At 44.2% G+C, this 22,515-nt stretch overlaps 1 protein-coding gene across 4 annotated transcripts in view; it reads left to right on the forward strand.

The window, feature by feature from the left end:
• Nucleotides 1-441: 441 nt before the first annotated feature.
• Nucleotides 442-22,515, forward strand: part of LOC147881293 (putative cyclic nucleotide-gated ion channel 20, chloroplastic) — a 229,693-nt gene continuing 207,619 nt past the window's right edge. For all 4 annotated transcript variants that reach the window (XR_015543997.1, XM_087402227.1, XM_087402228.1 and 1 more), the window contains exon 1: nt 442-1,551. Coding sequence is in view for 3 of the 4 variants with exons in the window: in XM_087402227.1 (XP_087258353.1) it covers nt 1,108-1,551 (444 nt within the window). In the remaining variant the exon portion in view is untranslated. The remainder of the gene's footprint in view (nt 1,552-22,515) is intronic.

The following is a 22,515-nucleotide window of genomic DNA, read 5'->3' on the forward strand; positions in this document are numbered from 1 at the left end:
AAAGAAAAACATGGAATGCCCTTTGGACAAAAAAAAACCAACCACCTACACTAGTCTTTGCAACAACCGCATGAGATCTTAGAAGTGTTAAAACTAGAATGCTTGGCAAGCTACTAAGTATATTGTAAGTAGCTAATAATAGGCTAGTTGCTCTAACAGCTTAGAATGTGCCACATGGCTTCGTAGGATTTTAGAGTTTTATAAAACACTTTAGTGATGGCCAAGTAAAAACAACATAATACTCAAAACCTTTTGAAAGGTGGCAACATGTCTCTTTGGTGATGAGATGGTGTGAGTAAGAAAAGACTTCACGAAGAAAATTTGTTAATTAATTTTAAAAGATTTACCCAAAAAAAAAAAAAAAAAAGACGACCTTAGAAAACTTGGCCTTAAAGAAATTTTAAGTATGTAGATAGAAAAGCCTTCAAGTTTCCATCTCTCCCGGCAATTGCTCGGTCAGCTTCAAATTCTTCGGTCATGCGTGCTATCCTCCTCCTCATCTTGCCCATCTCCCTTCATTCAGTCATCGCCCCGTGCTTTGTTCTCTTGTTTCGTCCTGCTCTGGATCGCCATTCCTTTGCAAAAGTACGATTTTGGATCATTCAGCAGGGAGGCCTGTAGCTCGGACGGAAGCAAGCATCAACAGCAATACCAGAATCCTCAAATTCCTTGCAAAATATCACTTTGGGGGGCCATTTTTCATGGAACGGGGAAGCTTGTAGCTCGGGCGGAAGCAAGCATTAAGAAGAATAGCAGAGTTCTCCAATTCCTTGGAAAAATATCACTTTCGGGGGCATTTTTCATGGAACGGGGACGCCTGAAGCAAGCATCAAGAGGAATACCAGAGTTCTCCAGAGGCCTGTAGCTCTGGCGGAAGCAAGCATCAAGAGGAATACTGGAGTTCTCCAGTTCCTTGCAAAAGATCAATTTGTGGACGGATAAGAAGGAATGTGATATCTGCACTCGGCTCACCTTTCTGGCCGATGGCCTGGAAATCATGGGAGCAAGCTAGGCCTGTACATTGATCAGAGCTAGCAGCCGAAACTTGCTGAGTGCGATCGTTTACCTTTCTGCTGATTGCGTGTAGTTTGATCGCAACTTTGGATCATGCCAATGGATGAGTCCGATGAGATGCCCATGTTGGCTGCTCCGGGGCTTCGTGACTTGGGCTCCCCCTCGGGTTCAATCGAGCTTCCAGACTTGTCCGTTTCTCAGAGAAGACCCGCTGGTGATGGGTACTTTAGCGGTCCACTGCAGCCTCCAAATCGATACTTTAGTGGGCCGCTGGGGAGTAACACTATAAATTCGAACGACAGGTATTTCAGCGGCCCGCTAGGGCCTGACAGAAGAGGCGCAGGGAATACACTCAGTATCATACCTTCAGTTTTGAGGAGGAGATCGCAACATAGCCCCAGTGGGAGGCACGAACACTTGCTGAGATCAGGGCCGCTGGGGAGGTGCAATGACCCGCTTTGTGCCGTTTGTCCTTTGGACTTCGATGATGAAACGTCTCGGCGTGAACCGCTGTATCTTTCCGCACCACTCGTGCAGGTTTTACTCTCTACATTTCTGTATTTTTTATGAAACGCAAGCATAGGTCGTACGTAACGACGCCAATCGAAGGTGGGCTTTTTTAATGACCCAAGTCAGTCTTTGTATTTCGATGCAAATGTCCGAGCAGCTCGATATGGACAGCTTCTGCAACTCCCTTATTTCTCAACATGTTCGTCACCGTTAGCAAGTCTTGATGGCTATATCGCTAGATGGCTCGATAACAATAGCTGAAGCTATATATGCAGCAACGGTTTGCGTTCAACACGTGTTTTGGCATGATAGGGATTGGAAATTGTACCTCATCGGGTCAAATTTGAGTGATTGTACTTTTCAACTAGTCTCTAAGAACAGCGCAATCTTTTCCTTCCATTTGCCATTAGTAGCAGAGATGTAGATTTCAGAAGCCTCTCGACTCTCGAGTCCCTTCTCTCCCTTCCTCCTATCCCAATCTAGTTCTTTCTCTCACCATCCCTAATTTTGGAGAGTTTGGGAAACTGGATGGGACTGACTATCCTATTTGGAAGGTGAAGATCTGATGTCATTTAGTGGCTCGGAAACTGACAACGGGAACGGAGGCAAAGCCGAAGGATGTGGTGGACAACAAGGGGAGGATACTCATACCAATAGATGGAGAGGAGCTCAAAGCTTGGGAAGATAGAGATGCCCACGCCTTGGCTTTGATCAACTGGACTATGGGGACTTTGTGCTTCCTCACATCCAAATGACCGACACGTCAGTAGAGGCGTAGGTCATTTTGAAGGATCTATACGAGACATATAACACATCCCGGATCTTGCTTCTTCAACATTAGCTCTATAACTTGGATATGGATGAAGGAGATTTTGTACATGACCACTTGACGAAGGTCAAGGTGGTGAGGGATCAACTAGCATCGGCTGGTTAGAAGGTGGACTTGTGCCAGTTGGCCTTGATGGTACTAAGGAGGCTACCTCGGAGTTTCAAAAGCTTTGTTACGACTGTGGCAGCAGGACAGAGGACCAAACCTCTAACTTTTGAGGAGTTGGGTCTATTACTACTCCAGGAAGAAGCTAGGGAGAAGCTCTACAACAACGACAACGACGACAAGGCATTGCTGGCAAAGGAAAGGGCAAGCCTAACGGTGGCAAGCCCAAGAAGGATGACTTTGGAGATGAGAACACTTTCAAGAAGAGGAAACAGAAGAAGAAGTGCTTCTATTGTGACACGTCAGGCCATTTTGCTAAGGATTGCAAAAAGAAGGCGGCGGCAAGGAGGAGTCCAACTCAGATTCAGATGGTGACACAAAAGCCAATGCTAATGTGGCAATTGATGAACTATTCTTGGTGACATCTCCGTGTGTTACTGAGGTTGGAAGCCACAGTGAAGATGTTTGACATTAAGATGTGGGCCAACGGGGAGTCAGAAATCTTTGTGAAGGTGAAGGACAACATGGAGTGCTTGGAATCTTCGAGGTGCATGGCTGTTGATACTGACACGAGGATGGATTCTATGGAGTACCCTAGGGTATCATGTTTAGATGGTTGCTGTAATTGAGAAGGGGACAGTACATGATTGCACAGGTTATTGGTATATGCCTCGATGAGGTGTATGGTTTGCTTTCAGAGCAAGCACACATGCAGTACGACGATCTGGTATGTACTTGATGTTCCTAAGGAATGGGCCTTCTTCGAAGGCAGAAGGGGAAGTGTGGGTGCTTCTTCAAATCCGGTATGTACTTGATGTTCTTAATTTAAGCCTTTATAGCATGCTGTAGAGAGGAAGGAATGGGCCTTCTTCGAAGGCAGAAGGGGAAGTGTGGGTGCTTCTTCAAATCTCGAACATAGATTGCTAGGAGGTGATGGACAAGGTGTACTGAAGCCGGAATGGTACCTGCTTGAGAGCTCAGTGGGAGTTTGTGGTCCATGTTATTTGGAGATATTCTTGGGATTTCATTTCTCAAGATGGTTCTTTTGTTGCGGACCTTGCCAAAGGAAAGACGGGTTGAGACAGACCCAATATAACATGCAACCGTAATTTGATCGTGTAATCATAGCAAGACCTTCCTTAAAACTTTAGCGAGGAATTAGCGTTATGCACCATAGAGAGAGAAAGGAGATAAGGGTAGAGAGAGAATGGAGTAGACAACCGATTGGGTCCCTGTACCCACTGAGGACTGCTTTATACTTGGAGAACTGAGATACAAATAACACTCTTCGAGAGAAAGAAAGTAAGTTTATTAAAGTCTTCGGAAGACCGTTGGGTCTATGAGATTGCGAGAATCCTAATACAAACAAGATGGAGCTACTAAATGAGCATCCACGCCAATGCAGAATGCAAAATGCTAGTGCTAAGTACATTGTGCACACGTATTCTAGACCCAAAGACTTGAGAAGGCAAGGCAGAGGCTTGTGCTGTCCACTGGGATGCAGGGTTACGGTGTGAGAGTGAGGAAGCTAGGAGTAATAGATTCTAAAGAGAGCTGAGAGATAACTGAAATATAGAGCTGAGAAGTGAGCTGTGCAAACTGTAAAAGATAATTGAAAAGAGCTGCTGAAACAGTACCCAAACCTTGCTCCGTTTGCTGGTTCAATGCCCAAGATGGTTCAAACAGGCTGCGTGCACTTCTCCCACAGATGGTTGAACTGATGGCAGAGGCAGAAGAAGGAAGGTACAAAAGCTGCTCCGGGGGCTGAAGGTAGGCTGAACGAGTGGTGAAGGCTGGAGGCTATTGAGTGAGGACAGCGGGCTGCCAAGGGCCCCTTTTATAGGGCTGGCTGGGCCAACCAGCAGGCTGTAAACAGCCGACTGAGTCGGCTGATTTACAGGCTGGTTGGCTGGGTTCCAGTGTATAAATAGCCCCCCTTGGCTCATTTGTCAAGGGACTTTTTGGGCAGCTTGCAACTGCTTGCCCGGGTTCTTCCTAGTCAGCCTTTGGGGGCCCTCTGGGGCTCCTAACCTAGGCTATGACCTAGACCTAACTAAGCCCTAAGATGGAAACACTAACCTACTGTTCTCCAGCGGGTACCAGTGAACAAGACTGACTATCTGACTTGACCTAAGGCTTAGAGATTGACTTACGTAGCTTGTGCCTGACTGTCCTTGGACAAGGGCTCACAAAGGGGTCACAACATACATCAAAATCTCCTATTAGGGAACTCTTACGCACTTGTCGATGTAGCGAGTGTGTCACATTGCACCCAAGTGCAGGGGTGCATGTGACATTTCCTCCTCCTTAACTTGGCAGTAGGTTCATTGCTTCCAAGTAGTTTGCCAAAATGTGTGGGAACTCCTGGAAAAAGTCTTCGTCCAACCACACTACATGGGTATCTCGATCATGGAACTTGGTGTAAAATTCCCGGATCTTGCATCCTAACCCATGCTTGAATTTATGAAGAAGGATCTGCTCTGGCTGCAAAACTTCGGCTTTATCAAGAACTTTAGGTTGCTGGTCGTCGGAAATCTCAGTAAGAGGAGGCCCAAAATACAGCTTCTACCAAGCCACATGGAACATATTGTGCATAGTCCAATTGTCTGGAAGGCGTAACTTCATTGAGACATCATTGATCTTTTGAATAATAGGGAATGGTATGAAGCTCTTGAAAGACAGCTTAGGGCATCGCTTGCCCACCTGTTTCAATCGTTGCTTGATAATGCGTAAATACACCCATTGATCCTCTTTATACTGGACATCTCGTCTGGACTTGTTAGCCTGGCACGTATATAGTGCTTGAGCTTTGGCGATGCGGGTTTTCATGGACTTCATAATCTCTGCCATCGATTTGGTTGTTTTGTTGGCTTCAAGAGATGGAGACACTATCAAGGTGAGGAGTGATGTAAACAGCCGTCCAAACACTGCTTTAAAAGGTGTGCGACCAATACTCGAAGAATAGGGATCGTTCAAAATGGCTTGCATAAGCGGAAGAAACTACTCCCACTTTCCCTGAGCATCATGACATTATGATTTTAAAATATCAAATGCCATACCATTATACTTTCCTGTCTCTCCATTTGATTGCTGATGAAAAGCGCTGGACATTTGCACAAAAATTATCAAACAAGGCGCACCGAAAATTTGACGTGAATTTGGAATCCCTGTCGGATGTGATGGTCCTTGGCAACCCTCCAATGGGATACCAATACTATATGAACAAACGAGCTACATCTTCAACTCTGGCCGCCTGTTTGTAGGGAATAAGCATATAATATTTACTAAAACGACAAACAATGGTAAGACATTGAGTGTTATGTGTACCTGCGGATGCTGGGGTGGTCCCACGAAGTCCGTACCTATGTCTTGGAAAGGACCGTCGGGTATTGGTAATGGCATGAGTAAGCCAGCCGCTTTCTTGTGGGAAGCCTTGACATTTTGGCATATGTGACAATTCTGAACATAGCCGTATACGTCCTTTTGTATTTTTACCCAATAGAAATAACGCTCTAACTTCTCCAAAGTTCCATTTATACCTTGATGACCACTGGTGAGGGCGTCATTGGCATCATGAAGAAGTAACTGCCGTTTGTCTTTGAGTACACATAATCTTTTCTTATAGAAAAGCCAACCATCCTCTACTGAGTAATGGCCTAGGGCAAGAGTCGTGGCCAATTGGAACTATGTGCCAAACTCTGTTGAATCCGTTTATTGTGCCTTCATAGTATCAAGATCCTTTCCCTAGATTTCGAGCACAATGGCCTTCTCAATGGTCTAGATTGAGCCTTTTCGATTGAGAGCGTTGGCAATGGGGTTGTTTTTGCCAGGGACGTACTTAATCATTCCCCAAAACTGCTGGAATATATGGCTCCACCGTTCCTGCTGATCACTCCATTGTGAACTAGGCATTGTCTAAAGCCACTTAAGGGCTTGGTGATCTGTCTTGACCGTGAAAGTCTGTCCATAGAGGAAAGGCTTCCAATGTTTTAATGCCTTGATGGCACCGAGCAGCTCTCTATCGTACATGAATAGTTCTTTTCAGCATTGTTGAGCTTTCTGTTGTAATATGCCACGGGCCTATCTTCTTCTTGTAAAATTGCCCCGATGGCGACATTGCTAGCGTTTGTGATTACTAGAAATGGATCATCCCAAGAGGTGATCGTCATAACTGGTGCTGTTGTGGCCAACCGCTGCAAGTCATGGAAGGAATGCAAAGCTTTGCCTGTAACTTGAATTTTATATTTGTGTGTCTTTACCCCCTTGAGTAAATTTGTAAGAGGGGCTGCACATGTCTAGAATCCATCCATATGTGAGCTGTAGGCTTGACACAATCCCACAACGGATTGGATCTCTTGAGCCGTCATGGGAACAGCCCAACTAGTGATAGCTTGAATCTTCTCTGGATCTAATCGAATCCCTTGAGCAGATACTAAATTCCTAGTGACCCAAACTCACATTTCTTTGCGTTGAGGTATAGCTGGTTCTCGCACAATAACTATAGGGCACATCGTACATTCTTAATATGCTGCTCTGCTGTAGTGGAAAAGATAAGGATATCATCGAGAAAGATGAACATGCATTTCCCAATATAATGTGCAAATACCCGAGACATTATCTTGTTGAACGTTGGTGGTGCATTCTTCAGACCAAATGGCATGACGACGTCGCTCTGTCCGGAAAGTTGTCTTTGAGATGTCGGCTTCAAAAACCTGGACTTGGTAGTAGCCACTCTTAAGATCGATTTTTGAGAAAAATTTTGCACCATTGAGTCTTTCTAAGATATACTCAATGCGGGGCATAACTTATTGTAAGCTTGTTGAGTGCTCTGTAGTCTACACATCATCGTGCAAACTTATCCTTCTTTGCCAAAAATAGAATAGGTGGCTCGAATGGCGAAGATGATGGTCTAATAAACCCTGCGCGCAATAACTGAGACAACTGTTGGTCTAACTCCCCCTCCAAAGGAAACTTACTTGGAGGTGTGGAGTCTGGAATCAAATTAATGTGATGATCTTCTGGTCTGTTGGAAGGTAGTTGGGGTGGCAGATCATCCCGAAGCATGATGTCTTGGAACTCTTGGAGTAGATCCACCATAACTTGCCCCATTGGAGGAGCGGCTGGAACTGCAGTGATCTGGCATTGGACATAAACAAGTGCACACATGGCACCCTTGCAGACGGCATGACTTGCTTAAATATGAGATATTAACGGAATCTTGGTATGCTCTGATCATTGCGTAAACCTTTCACAATAGTGAAGGTGTCTTGTTGCCAATCAGGCGTCGGTGCATGCTCATGGAACCACTGAATCCCAAGGATCATGTTGCATCCCATCAAAGGTGTGAGAATGAAATCCCGCGTAAAAATGGCCTTCTGAACTAAAACGTAAATTGGATGGCCTTATGCATGATGTGTGTGCGTAAGCTGGTGTGAACCCGTCCACTGCAAGCTTGTGAGGTACCAAAGTGCACCTCATTGTCTTGGCAAGCTGAGGGGAGATGGCATCTTTTGAACTCCCCATATCAAATAGGACAATGAACTGATGTCCATTAGTTGTGCCATACACTCAAATGAGCGCCTTCTTTTAGTCTGAGCGGTCGCTCTTCTTCCTACGTTGAAAGACCACCGTGGGGACGGTGTTCAAAGCAAGGAAGACGGCATTTGTAGTTGAGGCTCGTGGCGGGGCTAGAAGAGCCAGTACATTGGCGACGGAAGAAGTAGGTGGTTTCGCAGCCTTTTTGGCAAGCCACTTAGGACAGTCCTTGCTGTGCCTAGTGATGTGGTGGCATTGAAAGCAACGATGTTCTTGGTGGTACTGCCCCTGTTCATCGGGCTGTAGATAGCCTCCCGTAATGCCCGCTTTAGCCTTCTCATCTGGAGTCATCTTTGGCTTGGACTGCTTTTGACCAAAAGTGTGGCCGTCTTTCTTTCGGTATTGGTTGTCCTTCTTTGATCCTTACTTGCTGCGGGGCTTTGGAATCCTTCTGGACTTGCTTGGGCTTTCCCCCATTCAGCATCATCTCTTGATTCTAGGTGAGAGTCCGCGCCCGCTTGTAATCGGGCGGGTCGAAGTTCCGGATAGTAAAATGGATGTTGGTGTCTAATCCTCGAATGAATTGCTCATCTTGTTGCTCTTAAGACACGCCCAACTCATAGTTCAATGAAACGTTTCAGAACTTCGAAACGTGAAACGTTTCAAAATATGAGGGGGAGTTTCAAAAACTCAGTTTGTATCTTTGTGACTCAAAAATGCAAATTTTATGCCCTGCTTATATCTACTATGCTAAAACTATGCAAAGCAAGCTAGAAGCTCACAAGAAGACTTCATACAATACCTATAATGCCTTCATCATTGATTCTAGAGAGTCTAGACTAGTCACTAGATTCTAGACTTAGATTCAAGCCTTAAACTTTAAATTTCAGATTTCAGTAACGTAGACATAAATCATATTTTAGAATGCATATTACAAAGCTCAAGCCTTAAACCTTACAAGGTACATTTCAGATTTCAGTAAAGTAGACAAAAATCAGTTTTCAGATATCAAACTGAAAGTTCAAAGCTCATGGATTAGAGGCCTTACACTCTAGATTTCTGGTTTCAGACTTCAGAAATGTAGACAGAAATCAGTAAATTAACCGATATGATGAAATCTAGAGAGTAGATTGTAGAGACAAAGTTTAAAGTGAAATTTAGTTTATTAGAATCTAGATTATAAAGCTCAATTCTTAAAACTATAAATCCAAATTTCAAATTTTACTAAAATATGAAATATTAAGTAGCAAGTTTGTAGCCTGTTACGCTCTAGCCGAGGTAGCATGACCTCGGAAGAATCAGTCGACATTTCCCTTAAAGGATCTATCTCTGTAATATATGTGTTTGCGCTTCATGTAAATGATCGGGAGGGATTTAATGTCAAGGTCCTAGGTGAGGGTTGATAGCACCAGACTAGGTAGATCTAAGACCAAGGGCCTAGTGCAAAGATGTGCCTAAGGGCAAGGAATTTAATGCATCCCAAGAGAGGGGTGAAATGTTGCATTAGGAAGGCCCTATAGTGATGACATGTGGCATCTAGATCTATCTAGGGAATTGGGGCTTGCTGAGGCTAGTCACGTAAAAAGAAATTGAAAAAAAATCTATCTATCTGCTTGTTAGCCTGAGCAAGATTTGGCTGGGAGGTTATTCATGGTGCTGCTCCCGTGATCTGCAGTAGAAGTTAGATAATAGTGCCTTACATTTGGTATCAGAGCAAGGCTAGAGGATGAAAGGGGATTCGTGATCTACGACGAAACCTGCGAAGGCTACTGGTGACGGAACGTGAAGTGATGAAGCGATGGAGCGCAAGGTTCCCGCAAGGATGATCTAATCCGTTTATCGCATGATCAATCCGAGCCGTTGCTGGAACGCAGGTGTGACAGCAAATGTGTGTGCGTGAAGGGAAGGTGGCGTTTTGGACTGTCAACGGAGAAGGCTAGTTGGGGCCCCGTAACGCGCTGACGCGCAATTGGCTTACAAAGGTCCGTGGGCGCTGGATTACTTTGATCGAGGTCGTCAACGATTGTCGACGTTTTTTTTCACTTGGGCTTGGGGTAGCGTGGTGGTTCGACGGTCGACGGGAAAGAAGACCAGACGGGGCTGCTGAATTGGTGGCTGGACTTTGGGGTCACGTAAAGCAGCGGCTGGTAGCAGGTGGAGCGCAGAGGTTACGTGGACATTCGTTGCGTAGGCGTAGGATCACGCTCCTATAGCAAAGCAACAGGAGACCAAAGGCAGCCATTGAAGACAGACCAGGACACTCTTCGAGAAACATACAGGTCCATTCGTTCTGAAGAAGACGATTCGGAATCTTCATGGGAACAAAGACTAGCAAAGTGTTACTATGACCAATCGAGATTTCGAGGAGGAATCAGGGAGCCCTTCTTTCCATATAGTTTTTTTTCATATGGTCCTGTTATTTCTGCACAAAAAAAAAAAGGGGGACGTTCAGAGTGTTTTATAATTGAGAGTTTAGGACACAGGAGAAAAAAAAAACCGGAAAGTAGAACAGAAAAGAAGAAAGAATAATTATAAAGACTGAAAAAAAAAAACCATCTTCTATTGTGAAACTATGGAGGCAGAAGGGCATAATTCTAGGGTGAATCCTAGTGAGTCTAGAGTGCAGTCTACACAACAGATGTCACACCATGCAGCACCTACTTTGATCGGTAGGATTTCGATATTAGAAGATGCTTTACAGCAGATTATGAACCAGCAGCTTCAAGTGAATGCTGGTCAAAATGAGATCAGGGAGATGGTGCAAGCCTTGTCGGCTAGACCGTCTAGAACTGATAAGGGCAAAGCTCCAGCAGAGCCAGAGCCCAGTATACATTCATTAGAGCGCGCAAGGGTCAAAGTGCCCAATATCGCTAATTATAGACCGGAGAAGTACGCTGGTCGGATGACCGAGCGCAGCTCTGATGTGATCGAGGTTTGGTTACACAAGTGGGAAGAAGCCTTTGCCATTTGTGAAATTAGATCCGATCTGAAGAAAATCCGCGAGGCCACACACCTGTTTATTGAGGCAGCGGATAGATGGTGGATAAAGCAACAGAAGGATCAAGTTGCTTCAACCACCTGGGAAGGGTTTAAAGCTGAATTCAAGAAACACTTTCTCCCACCTGATGAAGAATCCCGAGCTTGGGATGCTTATAGAAATCTTCGTCAGATGAGTCTGTCAGTGGCAGAGTACATTGACAAATTCAAGGAATGTGTCATGAAAATAACAGACCCTCTCCCTATGTCGGTTCAGTTAAAAGACTATATCTATGGACTGAACGACAAAATCAAAATGGAAGTTCGGGCTAAATATGTGACTACATTAGATGAATCTATAGCAGTAGCCCTGAACTATGACGATGCCAGGGGCAGATCTGGTGGATTTGTGCAGGCAGGGACTCAGTATGAGTACCCGAAAAAAGGGGGATTTCAGAGGAAATGGGTTTCAAAGACAAGTGTCTCGCAGCCAAGTGGCCAAACCAAGCAGGTGAAGCCGGTTGAGGGACCAGTAAAAAGAAGTACCACCATTGGGGTGAAAAGGAAAAGAACTCCAATGGCAGCCCGGGCTTGGTCAAAGTCCTTGTTGACCCCTGAACAAAAAGAGAAAGCTAGAAAAGAAGGATTGTGCTTCGGCTGCCTTCAGCGACATCAGTGGAAGGATTGTCCACTGAATAAAGACCGTCGCACGGCTAATATGATAATATCTGAATGCGACGTGGAAATGCAGGAGAGTCCCAATGCGGAACATATGCAGATGCAACTGGCGGGACCTTCTCAGAGGTTAGTACCTTGTTTGTTATGTGTATCTGTTGCTAAGTTAGTGACGAGTGCACCTGATAACATCCTATCTAAGCCCGCAGCAACGGGGTATACGGCCTTTAATGATACGGAGTTAATTAAAATGAAAGGGCAAGTGGCCAGTCATGATGTCATTGTGTTGTTTGACTCGGCGTCAACTCACAATGTGATTAAGTCCAAGCTCGTGAAGAGGCTGAAATTAAAAACGAGCCCATCTGACTATGCGTATATAGTCAGAATGGCAGATGGAAGTTCAACTGAAGTATGGGACCAAAGGGTTACCCAGTTGGAACTTCGGATTCAGGACTATGCTGAGAAGCTTGATTTTGAAATGACCAAGCTTGCTCATGCAGATATAGCCCTGGGTATGGCGTGGCATTCTAAGAAGAATCCAGCCATTGATTGGAAAAAGCACGTATATCAATTCAAGATGAATGATGTGCTTTATGTCTTGTGAGGTGAGAAAGATATACCTCAGGGACCGTTGGTTTCCGTGATGGAAATCAGAAAAGCTCAAGTAGAGTTTTTATTCCTTTGCACAGCATTGGTAGAGCCGGTTGATGGTTCTTCGGCTAGCACTGATGTTACGCAAAGTGATGAGATGGCCAAGCTGGCTAATCTTATAACAGAGGAGTTCTCTGAATGTTTTAGGGATGAACTACCTTATGGGTTACCTCCAGAGCGGAAAGTTCAGCATAAGATTGAACTGATCCCGGGGGCAGAACCTGTAAATAGACCTCCCTATAGAATGAGTTTTGCTGAAGAAGCGGAGGTGCGTAGACAACTGGAAGAATACCTCAAGTTGGGGCAGATTCAACCGAGTTTCTCACCTTTTGCTTCGCCAGTGATATTAAAGAAGAAAAAGGATGATACGTTTCGCCTCTGTATAGATTACAGAGCATTGAATAATATCACTGTTAAGCACAGGTATCCGATGGCTCGGATTGATGATTTGCTAGATGCATTACATGGAGCCGTGATTTTCAGCAAGATAGATCTTAAGTGTGGCTACCATCAAATCCGGATTAGAGCCGAGGATGTGCATAAAACTGCTTTCAGAAGTAGGTTTGGTCATTATGAGTTTTTGGTAATGCCCTTCGGACTTACCAATGCTCCAGCGACCTTCGTCATGCTTATGAACGATTTACTACGTCCGTATATCGGAAAGTTCGTAGTACATTTTATTGATGACATCTTGATATTCAGTAAAAGTGTTACTGAGCATCGTGAACACTTAAGAATAGTGTTCAGTACTTTGAGGAAAGCCAGTCTTTATGTAAATAGAAAGAAAACTATACTGTGTATGGTTAGGCTTGAATATTTAGGATTCATAATTACTCCACAGGGAGTAGAAATGGATCCGAAGAAAGTGGCTGCGATACTAACTTGGCCAATGCCTCAGAGTTTGACCGCGTTGCGATCATTCTTGGGATTTGTCCAGTTTTATAGAAGGCATATCAAAGGATATTCCGGAATAGTATCGCCATTGACTGATCTGACCTCAGATAAAGTACATTTTATTCGGGGACAGAATCAACAAGAAAGTTTTAACACCATAAAACAAGCCGTGGTCACAGGATTGGTGTTAAAAATGGTTGATCCCCAGAAACCGTTGTTCCTAGAAACCGATGCAAGTGGCATTGCGGTAGGAGTAGTTCTCCTTCAAGAGGGAAGGCCAGTAGCCTTTGAAAGCAAGAAGCTTTCTCCCTCTCAAAGGAATTGGCCAACTCATGAATTAGAGTTGTATGCAGTTATCCATGCTTTGAAAACATGGAGGCATTATCTGTATGGTTCAAAGTTTTATGTGGATGTAGATCATGATACTCTGAAACATTTTTGTAAACAGCCTGACTTGAGGGGCTGCCAAGCTAGGTGGGCAGAGCTCATGCAGGAGTTTAATCTAACGATTCGGTACCGAAGAGGAAAAGACAATAAGGTTGCTGATGCGTTGTCTCGCATTATGCACAACCTGAGTTTCACGGTATTAGAGAGTGCTCTAATGACCGAGATAAGAGAAACTCAAAGACTGGACGAGTTTGTCCAGAGCTTGTGGCCTAAAGCTCATGTGTTAAAACCCGGGGAAAATGAAAAGGATGACCTGGCATCCAGAAAAGGCCAAACTTATGCAAGATATACCATAAGGGATGGTATGCTACTTAGAAATGGCAAGGTTGTAGTACCTGGTCAGAATGATCTCAGGCAGAGAGTCATTCGACAGTGCCATGATAGCCCGTGTGCGGGACATCCAGGTGTCGAGAAGACATATGATCTCGTGAACCGAGATTTCTTTTGGCCAAAGATGAAAAAGCATATTCATGAATATGTGACACGGTGTTTCTCATGTCAGGTAAGTAAGGCCGAGCGGGTGAAGCCACCCAGACTTTTACAGCCCTTGAAGATACCACTAAGTAAGTAGGAGAGCATTTCCATGGACTTTATTGTAGGGCTGCCTACGACACAAGGAGGGTATGATTCTATCCTTGTGGTGGTTGATCGTCTAACCAAGATGGCTCACTTCATTCCGACTAGAGAGTCTGTTAGTGCCCCGCAAGTTGCAGATTTGTTCATTAGACATATATTTCGTCTGCATGGATTGCCTAAATCCATAGTGTCAGACAGAGATGTCAGATTTACCGGTCATTTTTGGACAGCGGTATTTGAGACACTAAGGACTGAGTTGGGAATGAGTAGTGGGGATCATCCTGGGACGGATGGTCAGACGGAGAGAGTCAACCAGACTTTAGAGGATATGCTGAGGGCATATGTGTCATTGAGGCAACATACGTGGGAGAAGTGGTTGCCATTGTTGGAGTTTGCCTACAATGATAGAAAACATTCCTCTATCGGGTTCAATCCGTTTGAACTGAACTATGGTTATAGACCAACCAATCCAACTATAGTTGGAGTACCTCAGAAAGTGCCTAGTGCCGCGAACTTTGTAGTTCAGATGCGGGAGATGCTAGCTGCGAGAGCTAATATCCGCCAGGCTATGGATAGAGCCAAGGTGTATGCGGATGAAAATCGGTCTATAAGGGTATTTAAGGAAGGAGAAAAAGTTTTTCTCAGAGTTCCTTCGCACTCGAAGTCGTTGACTTCAGGAGAGTGTGCTAAGTTATCACCTCGATACTGTGGGCCGTGGTTAATTCTAAAGAGAATAGGCAGTGTAGCCTATAAATTAGAATTGCCACAGGGGTGTAAGGTGCACCCGGTTTTTCATGTTTCGCGCTTAAAGAAATTTTTGCATACAGGTGACTCACTAATCGAAGGTGTGGTTTTGTTTCAGGAGATAGAGGATATTGCAAGGCGCAAACCAACAATAGTCCTGGACCGAGGAACAATGCAAATACGAAATTGGAAGATACCCACGGTGTTGGTTGCATGGCATGGTCAGCCTCTATCCGAAGCTACATGGGAATCCGTATATCAGTTGTGGAGAGTGTTCCCAAATTTTATCATCGAGGACGCTGATGTCTGAAGAGGGAAGGAATGTTATGCTCTAGCCGAGGTAGCATGACCTCGGAAGAATCAGTCGACATTTCCCTTAAAGGATCTATCTCTTTAATATATATGTGTTTGCGCTTCATGTAAATGATCGGGAGGGATTTAATGTCAAGGTCCTAGGTGAGGGTTGATAGCACCAGACTAGGTAGATCTAAGACCAAGGGCCTAGTGCAAAGATGTGCCTAGGGACAAGGAATTTAATGCATCCCAAGAGGGGTGAAATGTTGCATTAGGAAGGCCCTATAGTGATGACATGTGGCATCTAGATCTATCTAGGGAATTGGGGCTTGCTGAGGCTAGTGAGAGAGGAGAAGAAGTTAATTCACGTAAAAAGAAATTGAAAAAAAATCTATCTATCTGCTTGTTAGCCTGAGCAAGATTTGGCTGGGAGGTTATTCATGGTGCTGCTCCCGTGATCTGCAGTAGAAGTTAGATAATAGTGCCTTACATAGCCCAATGCCCATATATGAAGTAGCAAGTTTGAAGCATCAAGATTCAAAAGTCTAAACATTGGAGTCATTGAGCAGCTCAACAATGAGTACTCAATGACTCATGACTAATTAGTTATGATTGGAATTTGAAATTTAAACTTTAATCAGCAAGATCTAAAGCTGCTTGGGAATCTTCCCCCTGGACCCCGGGCCCCTCCTCCTCCTCCCCATCAGCATCATCATCACTATTATCAGAATCTGAGGAAGAGCTTGCATCTGATGATGATGAGCTCTCTTGCTCTTCAGGAGCAGTTGCTGTTAAAGATGGTGCTGTTGTTCCTGTTCGTCTACGTGCCTGAGATCGTGTAGCACGTGCCAAAAATGCCCGCTCCTTAGCAATGAATGCATATGCATCGTCATCCTCATGCACAGGATGAAGCTTTTCATCCTCAGGGACCTGCACGACCTGCACACGTATCTTATCAGGATCCACCTCCTGTGGACCTTGTATGGTCTTCATACGTCGAAGGAGTCGTAGATTGGCATGGACATATACAAGCCTACCATTCAAATAATGAATAGCAGTAAATACATGTAACATGTTATATAACTCATACTCCAGATTCCATTCATAAACTATGTGTGCTACGTGCATTAAAAATAAAATTAACAATGGACATACTTGTCAAGTTGCCCAGTGCCTAGTCTATTCCGTTTCTTCATGTGTATGAGTGAGAACACACTCCAATTCTTTTCATAGGCGCTAGATGAGCAATCTTGTGCAAGCACTCGAAGGGCAATGTGAAACCGGCCTCTAATCACTCAGAGGGCAGTGGAACTAAACCTTTAATCACTTCAGCACTTATTTACAGCTCACAAAGCATATATCACAACCATTAACCATTGCATGATCACCATTTGGCATTTACCCATTTGTTCACAAACAAAACCACTGAAAAAGGGATGGAGGCTAGAATGCCCCTGCTCAACAGACATGGACAAGTGCACCCGATTGGCCCCAAACACCGTGGCGCCCCTTTCGGTATTTCTTTATATTTCACAGTGAAATGATTACAAGTTGCATCTGGGAGACCTTCCCTGCAACTGAGCACGCAGCCCCAATTCACTAAGCCTTCGCAAGGCTTTCAAGCATATAACACCATCACATAAGTGCACTTAACCCGTAGGCTCAACCCAAAGGCATTCTCTTTTCCGAGTGCAATTCCATTGGCTGTCCAGATGCAATCACACTGCACCCCAGCTGCACTCTCCTTGAGTGGTTTCCAGATGGCATTCACAAAGCTTTTCAAAGCTCCGAAATAAAATCAGCAAAGTACCCAACCGAAGAATGACTCATGTAGCACTGCCTGGGCACCTGTGAGCCAAGAAAGAGGCGGCACACGAGGCCAACCAATAGCTTATGACAAAAAGAAATTGCAGTAGCAAAATCACAACTCACCAAGCCCTGAAGACTCGAACCAAGTCCTCAATCGCCAAGAGGACATAGTAGCCAATGCCCAATTGCATTCTCAGCCAAAGAGGAGTGCAAAGGCATGAAGAAAGAGCATTTACAAGAGCCGACCAGCAAGAATTCCACTGAAAAATGCGAAAAGAAACACTTCTGTCGCGAAGAAGTGGGAGTTCTTGGGCTCAAAAGAAGCGTGCTTCAGAGAGGAATGCATTGAGAAGGTTTTGGAGAAGTTTCATCGCCGGAAAGTCCTCCAAAACTGAGAAAAACCAGTCAACCAGCACGTCGGACCACTCGAAATTCAACAGAAAGCTGTAGCTTTGCAAGAGGAGAGGCCCAGGAGGCGGTAGAAGCAAAAAGGTCCAGAAAAAGCCACTTTTGCAAATTCGTCCAGCAAAAGAAGTGCTCAGCTCTGCCCGTTCTACCAAACGCACGGAGGGAAAAGCATATCACTACGAAGGGGAGGCAGAGGGGAAGCCATCGGGCCAAACGGAAGTCGAGGAATCCAAACGGGTGAGGAGTTATGAAGAAAAACGGAATTCAGCTGAAGGAGGCTGAAAAACCAGTCCAAAATCTCAACAAAGGGAGAAGATGAGAGAGAAAACCACACATGTGAAGTTTAGAAGGCCCAGGAAGGTCCAGGAATGGCAAAGGAGCATGTAGAAGGCACTAGAGCCACCTGGAACTCTAGGGGGGCCACTGAAGGTACATGGCCCTCTAGGGGGCCCATTAAAAATGCCACGTCATCATTTCCCAACAACCACTCTTTTAATTCCTTGGAATGCCTTTGGGCCTAGGGATTAATTACGCTTATGTGCTAGGCACCATGCCGCGTTTAATTACACATTATTAAGCCCACGCTTGGACTTTTAAAACCAAAGTTGTCACGGTCTTGTAGTACATTAAAGTACCTAGAATTTCACGCCCCCGTGACATACCCCTCTCTTGAAACAGCAAACCACAGTTTGCTGCCCCAAAACACAGGAGCGAGCATGAAATATAGCATAAAAGAGTATACAAGAAAGCCGCAGCTATAGTATACAGAGACAGTGAAAATATGGCTAGGAGAGGCATGCATCCATCCATATATACTGCTCAAAATCTATGTGATCCTCGGCGATCAATAGTGAAGATGCATCAATATCATGAAGTCTCACAGCAGAAATACTGTCAGCTCAGTATCTCAGATGAAACATACAGTGTCATCAAGCGACCTCATGAAATCACGGTGAGCCCGTCTGTACTGAGGGAGTGGAGGTGCTACCCCCCTCTCGAACATCAGGTAATGCTCCAGACGCTCGCTCTGCTGAACTACCTGTAGGAGCCCGGACCGCAGTCGGCTCTAATTGGAAAGCATCAAGGTAAAGCTGCAATATCCCAGGTGAATCTGCCAGTTCACCTTCCTCCATCCATTTCGCATCAAGTGATGGGTAATTTTGAAATTTTACCAAGTAGCGACGGATAACTTTACCCTTGAGCTTTCTATCTCTGTGTGCCAGAATCTGCTCTGGGACCAGAAGTTCATCCTGTTCTTCCACTTCAGGCTGCACCTCATCAGGTACATCCTCGGGAATATCTCCATGATATTGCTTTAATAAGCTCACATGAAAGGCATTATGTATCTTCCAATGCGGAGGCAACTTCAGCCTGTAAGCTACCTCGTTTATCTTTTCAGAAACCTGGAAAGGACCATAGTAACGCATGTTCAGCTTTGTGTACAACCTTTCCTTGCCTTTCTTATTTTTCAGCCTTGCCTTCTGAAAACGCAGCAAAACCCAATCACCTTCTGTGAATACCAATTCCCTGCGGTGCTTATCTGCTGCTCTTTTCTGCTTGTCTTGACTTCTTTGCAAGGCATATTTGATCTTCTTGTAAGCCTCTTCAAGGCTTTCCACAAAACGATCAGCTTCGAAGATTTTCTCTTTTGTATGCAAAATGGGAGGTATCTTCCTGGCACCTTCCACTATTTCAAAAGGTGCTTTACCTGTGGATGTGTGCACCGTATTATTGTAAGCATATTCCAGCAAAGGCAAATAATGCTCCCATTTGCTTTTGTGGTCTGAGACATAGCATTTAAACATATCCAAGATGGTAGAGTTTTCCTGCTCCGATTGTCCATCAGACTGAGGGTGAAAAGATGACGAAAAATTCAGCGTAGTGCCCATATTTTCAAACAGTCCTCTCCAAAAGAGGCTGGTCATCCTCGGATCTCTATCACTGATTATGGATTCAGGCATCCCATGATACTTGAAGACATGCTGCAAAAACAATCTGGCCATTTGATCTGCTGTAATTTTCTTTCTTACTGGCACAAAGTGGGCTTGTTTGCTAAACCTGCAAATTATTGTCCACAATCCATCATGTCCAGTAGGAGTACGTGGAAGATCAAACACAAAATCCATAGCTATGCTTTGCCATGGTCTATCAGGAATTGGCAAAGGGTGTAACAACCCAGGTGCCTTCTGCCTGTCAAACTTTACTTTCTGACAAACCATGCATGTTCTCACATATTCTTCCACATCTTTCCTCAAAGATGGCCAATAAAAGTATTGCTCCACTGCTGTAATTGTTGCTGTAATTCCCCTATGTCCTGCATATGGAGGAGCATGACTTTCCATTATGACTTTCTGTCGCATCTGATCAGTGACACAAAGTCGTCCATGCATCAAAATGAAACCCTCTTTCAACATATAGTGATCATGCCTTTGACCATCAGAAAGCTGATCATAAATAGTTGAAAAATCAGCATCATTAACATACTGATCTTTCATCACATCTAACACATTGTTGTAAGCAATGCTCACTGCTGAAACACTGGGTTTCTTGGAGACTGCTTCAGGCTGTGGTTTCCTGGAAAGTGCATCAGCCACGACATTTTTGTTACCCGGCACATGTACAATTTGAAAATGAAACATTGAGAGGAAGTTAGCCCATCTCATGTGCTTTTCAGATAATTTTCTCTGCGTGAGAAAATATCTAAGTGATTGATGATCTGTCTGCACATAAAAATCAGCTCCAAGAAGGTAATGTTTCCATGTGGTCAAAGCATGTATCACTGCTAACATTTCCTTCTCATATATCTGCAAGTACAATTCAGCATCTTTGAGAACTCTACTCTCATATGCAACCACTCTGCCATCCTGCATCAAAGTGCCTCCTATGCTGTTTCCACATGCATCACAAGTTACAGCAAAGGGTTTTGCAAGATCTGGCAAGATAATAACGGGTTCAGAACACAATTTTTGCTTCAGCTCTTCAAAAGCTGCATTTTCCTTTGGTCCCCACCGAAACGGTACAGCTTTCTTTTGTAAAGCATGCAAGGGAGAAGCAATTTCTGCAAAGTACTTTATAAACCTCCGATAGTATGAACACAACCCAAGAAAGCTTCTGACTTCATGCAGATTTTTCAAAATTGGCCAACTCCTTATGGCCTCAACTTTTGCAGGATCCATCTTGACTCCATCCTTTGACACTATATGACCGAGAAAATGAATCTCATGCATAAAGAATTCACTTTTCTTGGTGTTTATTAATAGCTTGTGTCTTTTCAACTCTTGAAACACAATAGTGAGGTGTTTCCTGTGCTCCTGCTCATTTTTAGAGAACACAATGATGTCATCAAAGAAAGTGCCCACAAACTTTCTGTGTGCTCTAAAAATTCTGTCCATCATTCTATTGAAAGTGGCAGGTGCATTAGTCAAACCAAAAGGCATCACAAGGAACTCATATAAGCCAAATGAAGTGCGGAAGGCAGTCTTGTAGACATCTTCAGGCCGTATCCTTATCTGATGGTATCCACTTTTAAGGTCAATACGACTGAACATTGAAGAACCTTCCAACCGATCCAATATATCATCAATGCGTGGAATTGGAAAACGGTTCTTAATTGTGACTTTATTCAAAGCCCTATAATCAATACACATTCTCCAACTGCCATCCTTCTTTTGCACAAGCAACACAGGGGAACAGTAAGGAGAATTACTTGGCTGTATTAATTCCTTTTCCAAGAGTTCCTTCACTTGTGACATTATCTCTTCCTGTTGTGCCTTACTGACACGATAGGGAGGTATATTAGGCGGTGAGCTTCCTGGAATTATATCAATTTGATGATCCTCGGGCCTCTTGGGAGGTAATTCTTGAGGAAGTGCATCTGAGAAACAATCTTGAAAATCTGAAATAAAAGCAGCCCTTTCTCTATCTAAAGCAGAAAGAGTAGAGCCTTCTTGAAGTGGTTGGCTGTCCTCTTTGACAAAAATCAAGTACGCTGAAATATGACGCTTTATTACATTGGAAATACAAGAAGCTGAAACTATAGGGATGGACTCCCCTTTCAACTTTACATCAAGTACATGATTTTTGCCTCTATGAGTTAAAGAAATCTTCTTGTTTCTCATCTGCACATCAGCCCCCACCCTGTACATCCAAGGCATCCCAAGCAAAGCATCACACTCTGGCAAAGGCATAATGTAGAAGTCCTCTGCATCCTGATATCCCTGGATATGCATCCTCAACTTGCCAATGATAGGAGTGACAGGTGTGTTGAGTTCAGGGTTGGCCATATCACACATGTCGGATGGCCCCATTTCCTCAGGCTCGATGCCAAGCCTTCCTGCCATATCAGGAGTTATGAAATTTGCCTTTGCCCCAGAATCAAAGAAAAACAAACAATTCTGATTTCTGATTTTTCCCCATGCTCTGCACATCTCAGTCTTTTTCATTTCCTCTTCATCATGTGCATGTGGCAAACTCCCAATCACATCTGGAAGAAGTCCTGCAGAAGGTTTAGGCTTTTTGCCCTTCCGATCAGCCTGTTTATCACCATTCTTATCATCATCTGACCTGTCTCTTTTCTTGAATGGGCAATCATAAGAGCGGTGTCCCTCTTCTTTGCATATAAAACATTTGTTTTGCTCCATGAGTGACTTTTTCTCTTCATCAGATAACTTGGTACGGGGCTGTTTATTAGGCTGTCCACGCCTTTGACCAGCTTTGAATTGGGCTTTTCCTCCCTTTTGAAACGGTCGTTTGCCATAATTTTTATTTTCAGATTTGATGTCCTTATCCTGGTGTTTGGCAGCCCGTTTGTTGTCTTCTTTCTTGCTGTCCATAAAGCCCAAATTCTTCTCCTGCATCCATGCATATGCTGTCCTTGCATTCTCAATTAATTGAGTCATAGAACCCACCTTGGTTTTGATGCAATAATCACGTAGCTCACTAGGCAATCCACAACAGTACCTCTCTATTTGCTCTTTCAAAGAAACATGCCTGTAAGAGCTCAATGGCAGCAAAACATCCCAAAACCTCTGGGTGTAATCATCAAGATT

This window comes from Dipteris shenzhenensis, chromosome 31 (assembly GCF_047967505.1).
Source record: "Dipteris shenzhenensis isolate YYH24624 ecotype China chromosome 31, Dip_SZ_1.0, whole genome shotgun sequence".
NCBI classification, from domain to species: Eukaryota; Viridiplantae; Streptophyta; class Polypodiopsida; order Gleicheniales; family Dipteridaceae; genus Dipteris; species Dipteris shenzhenensis.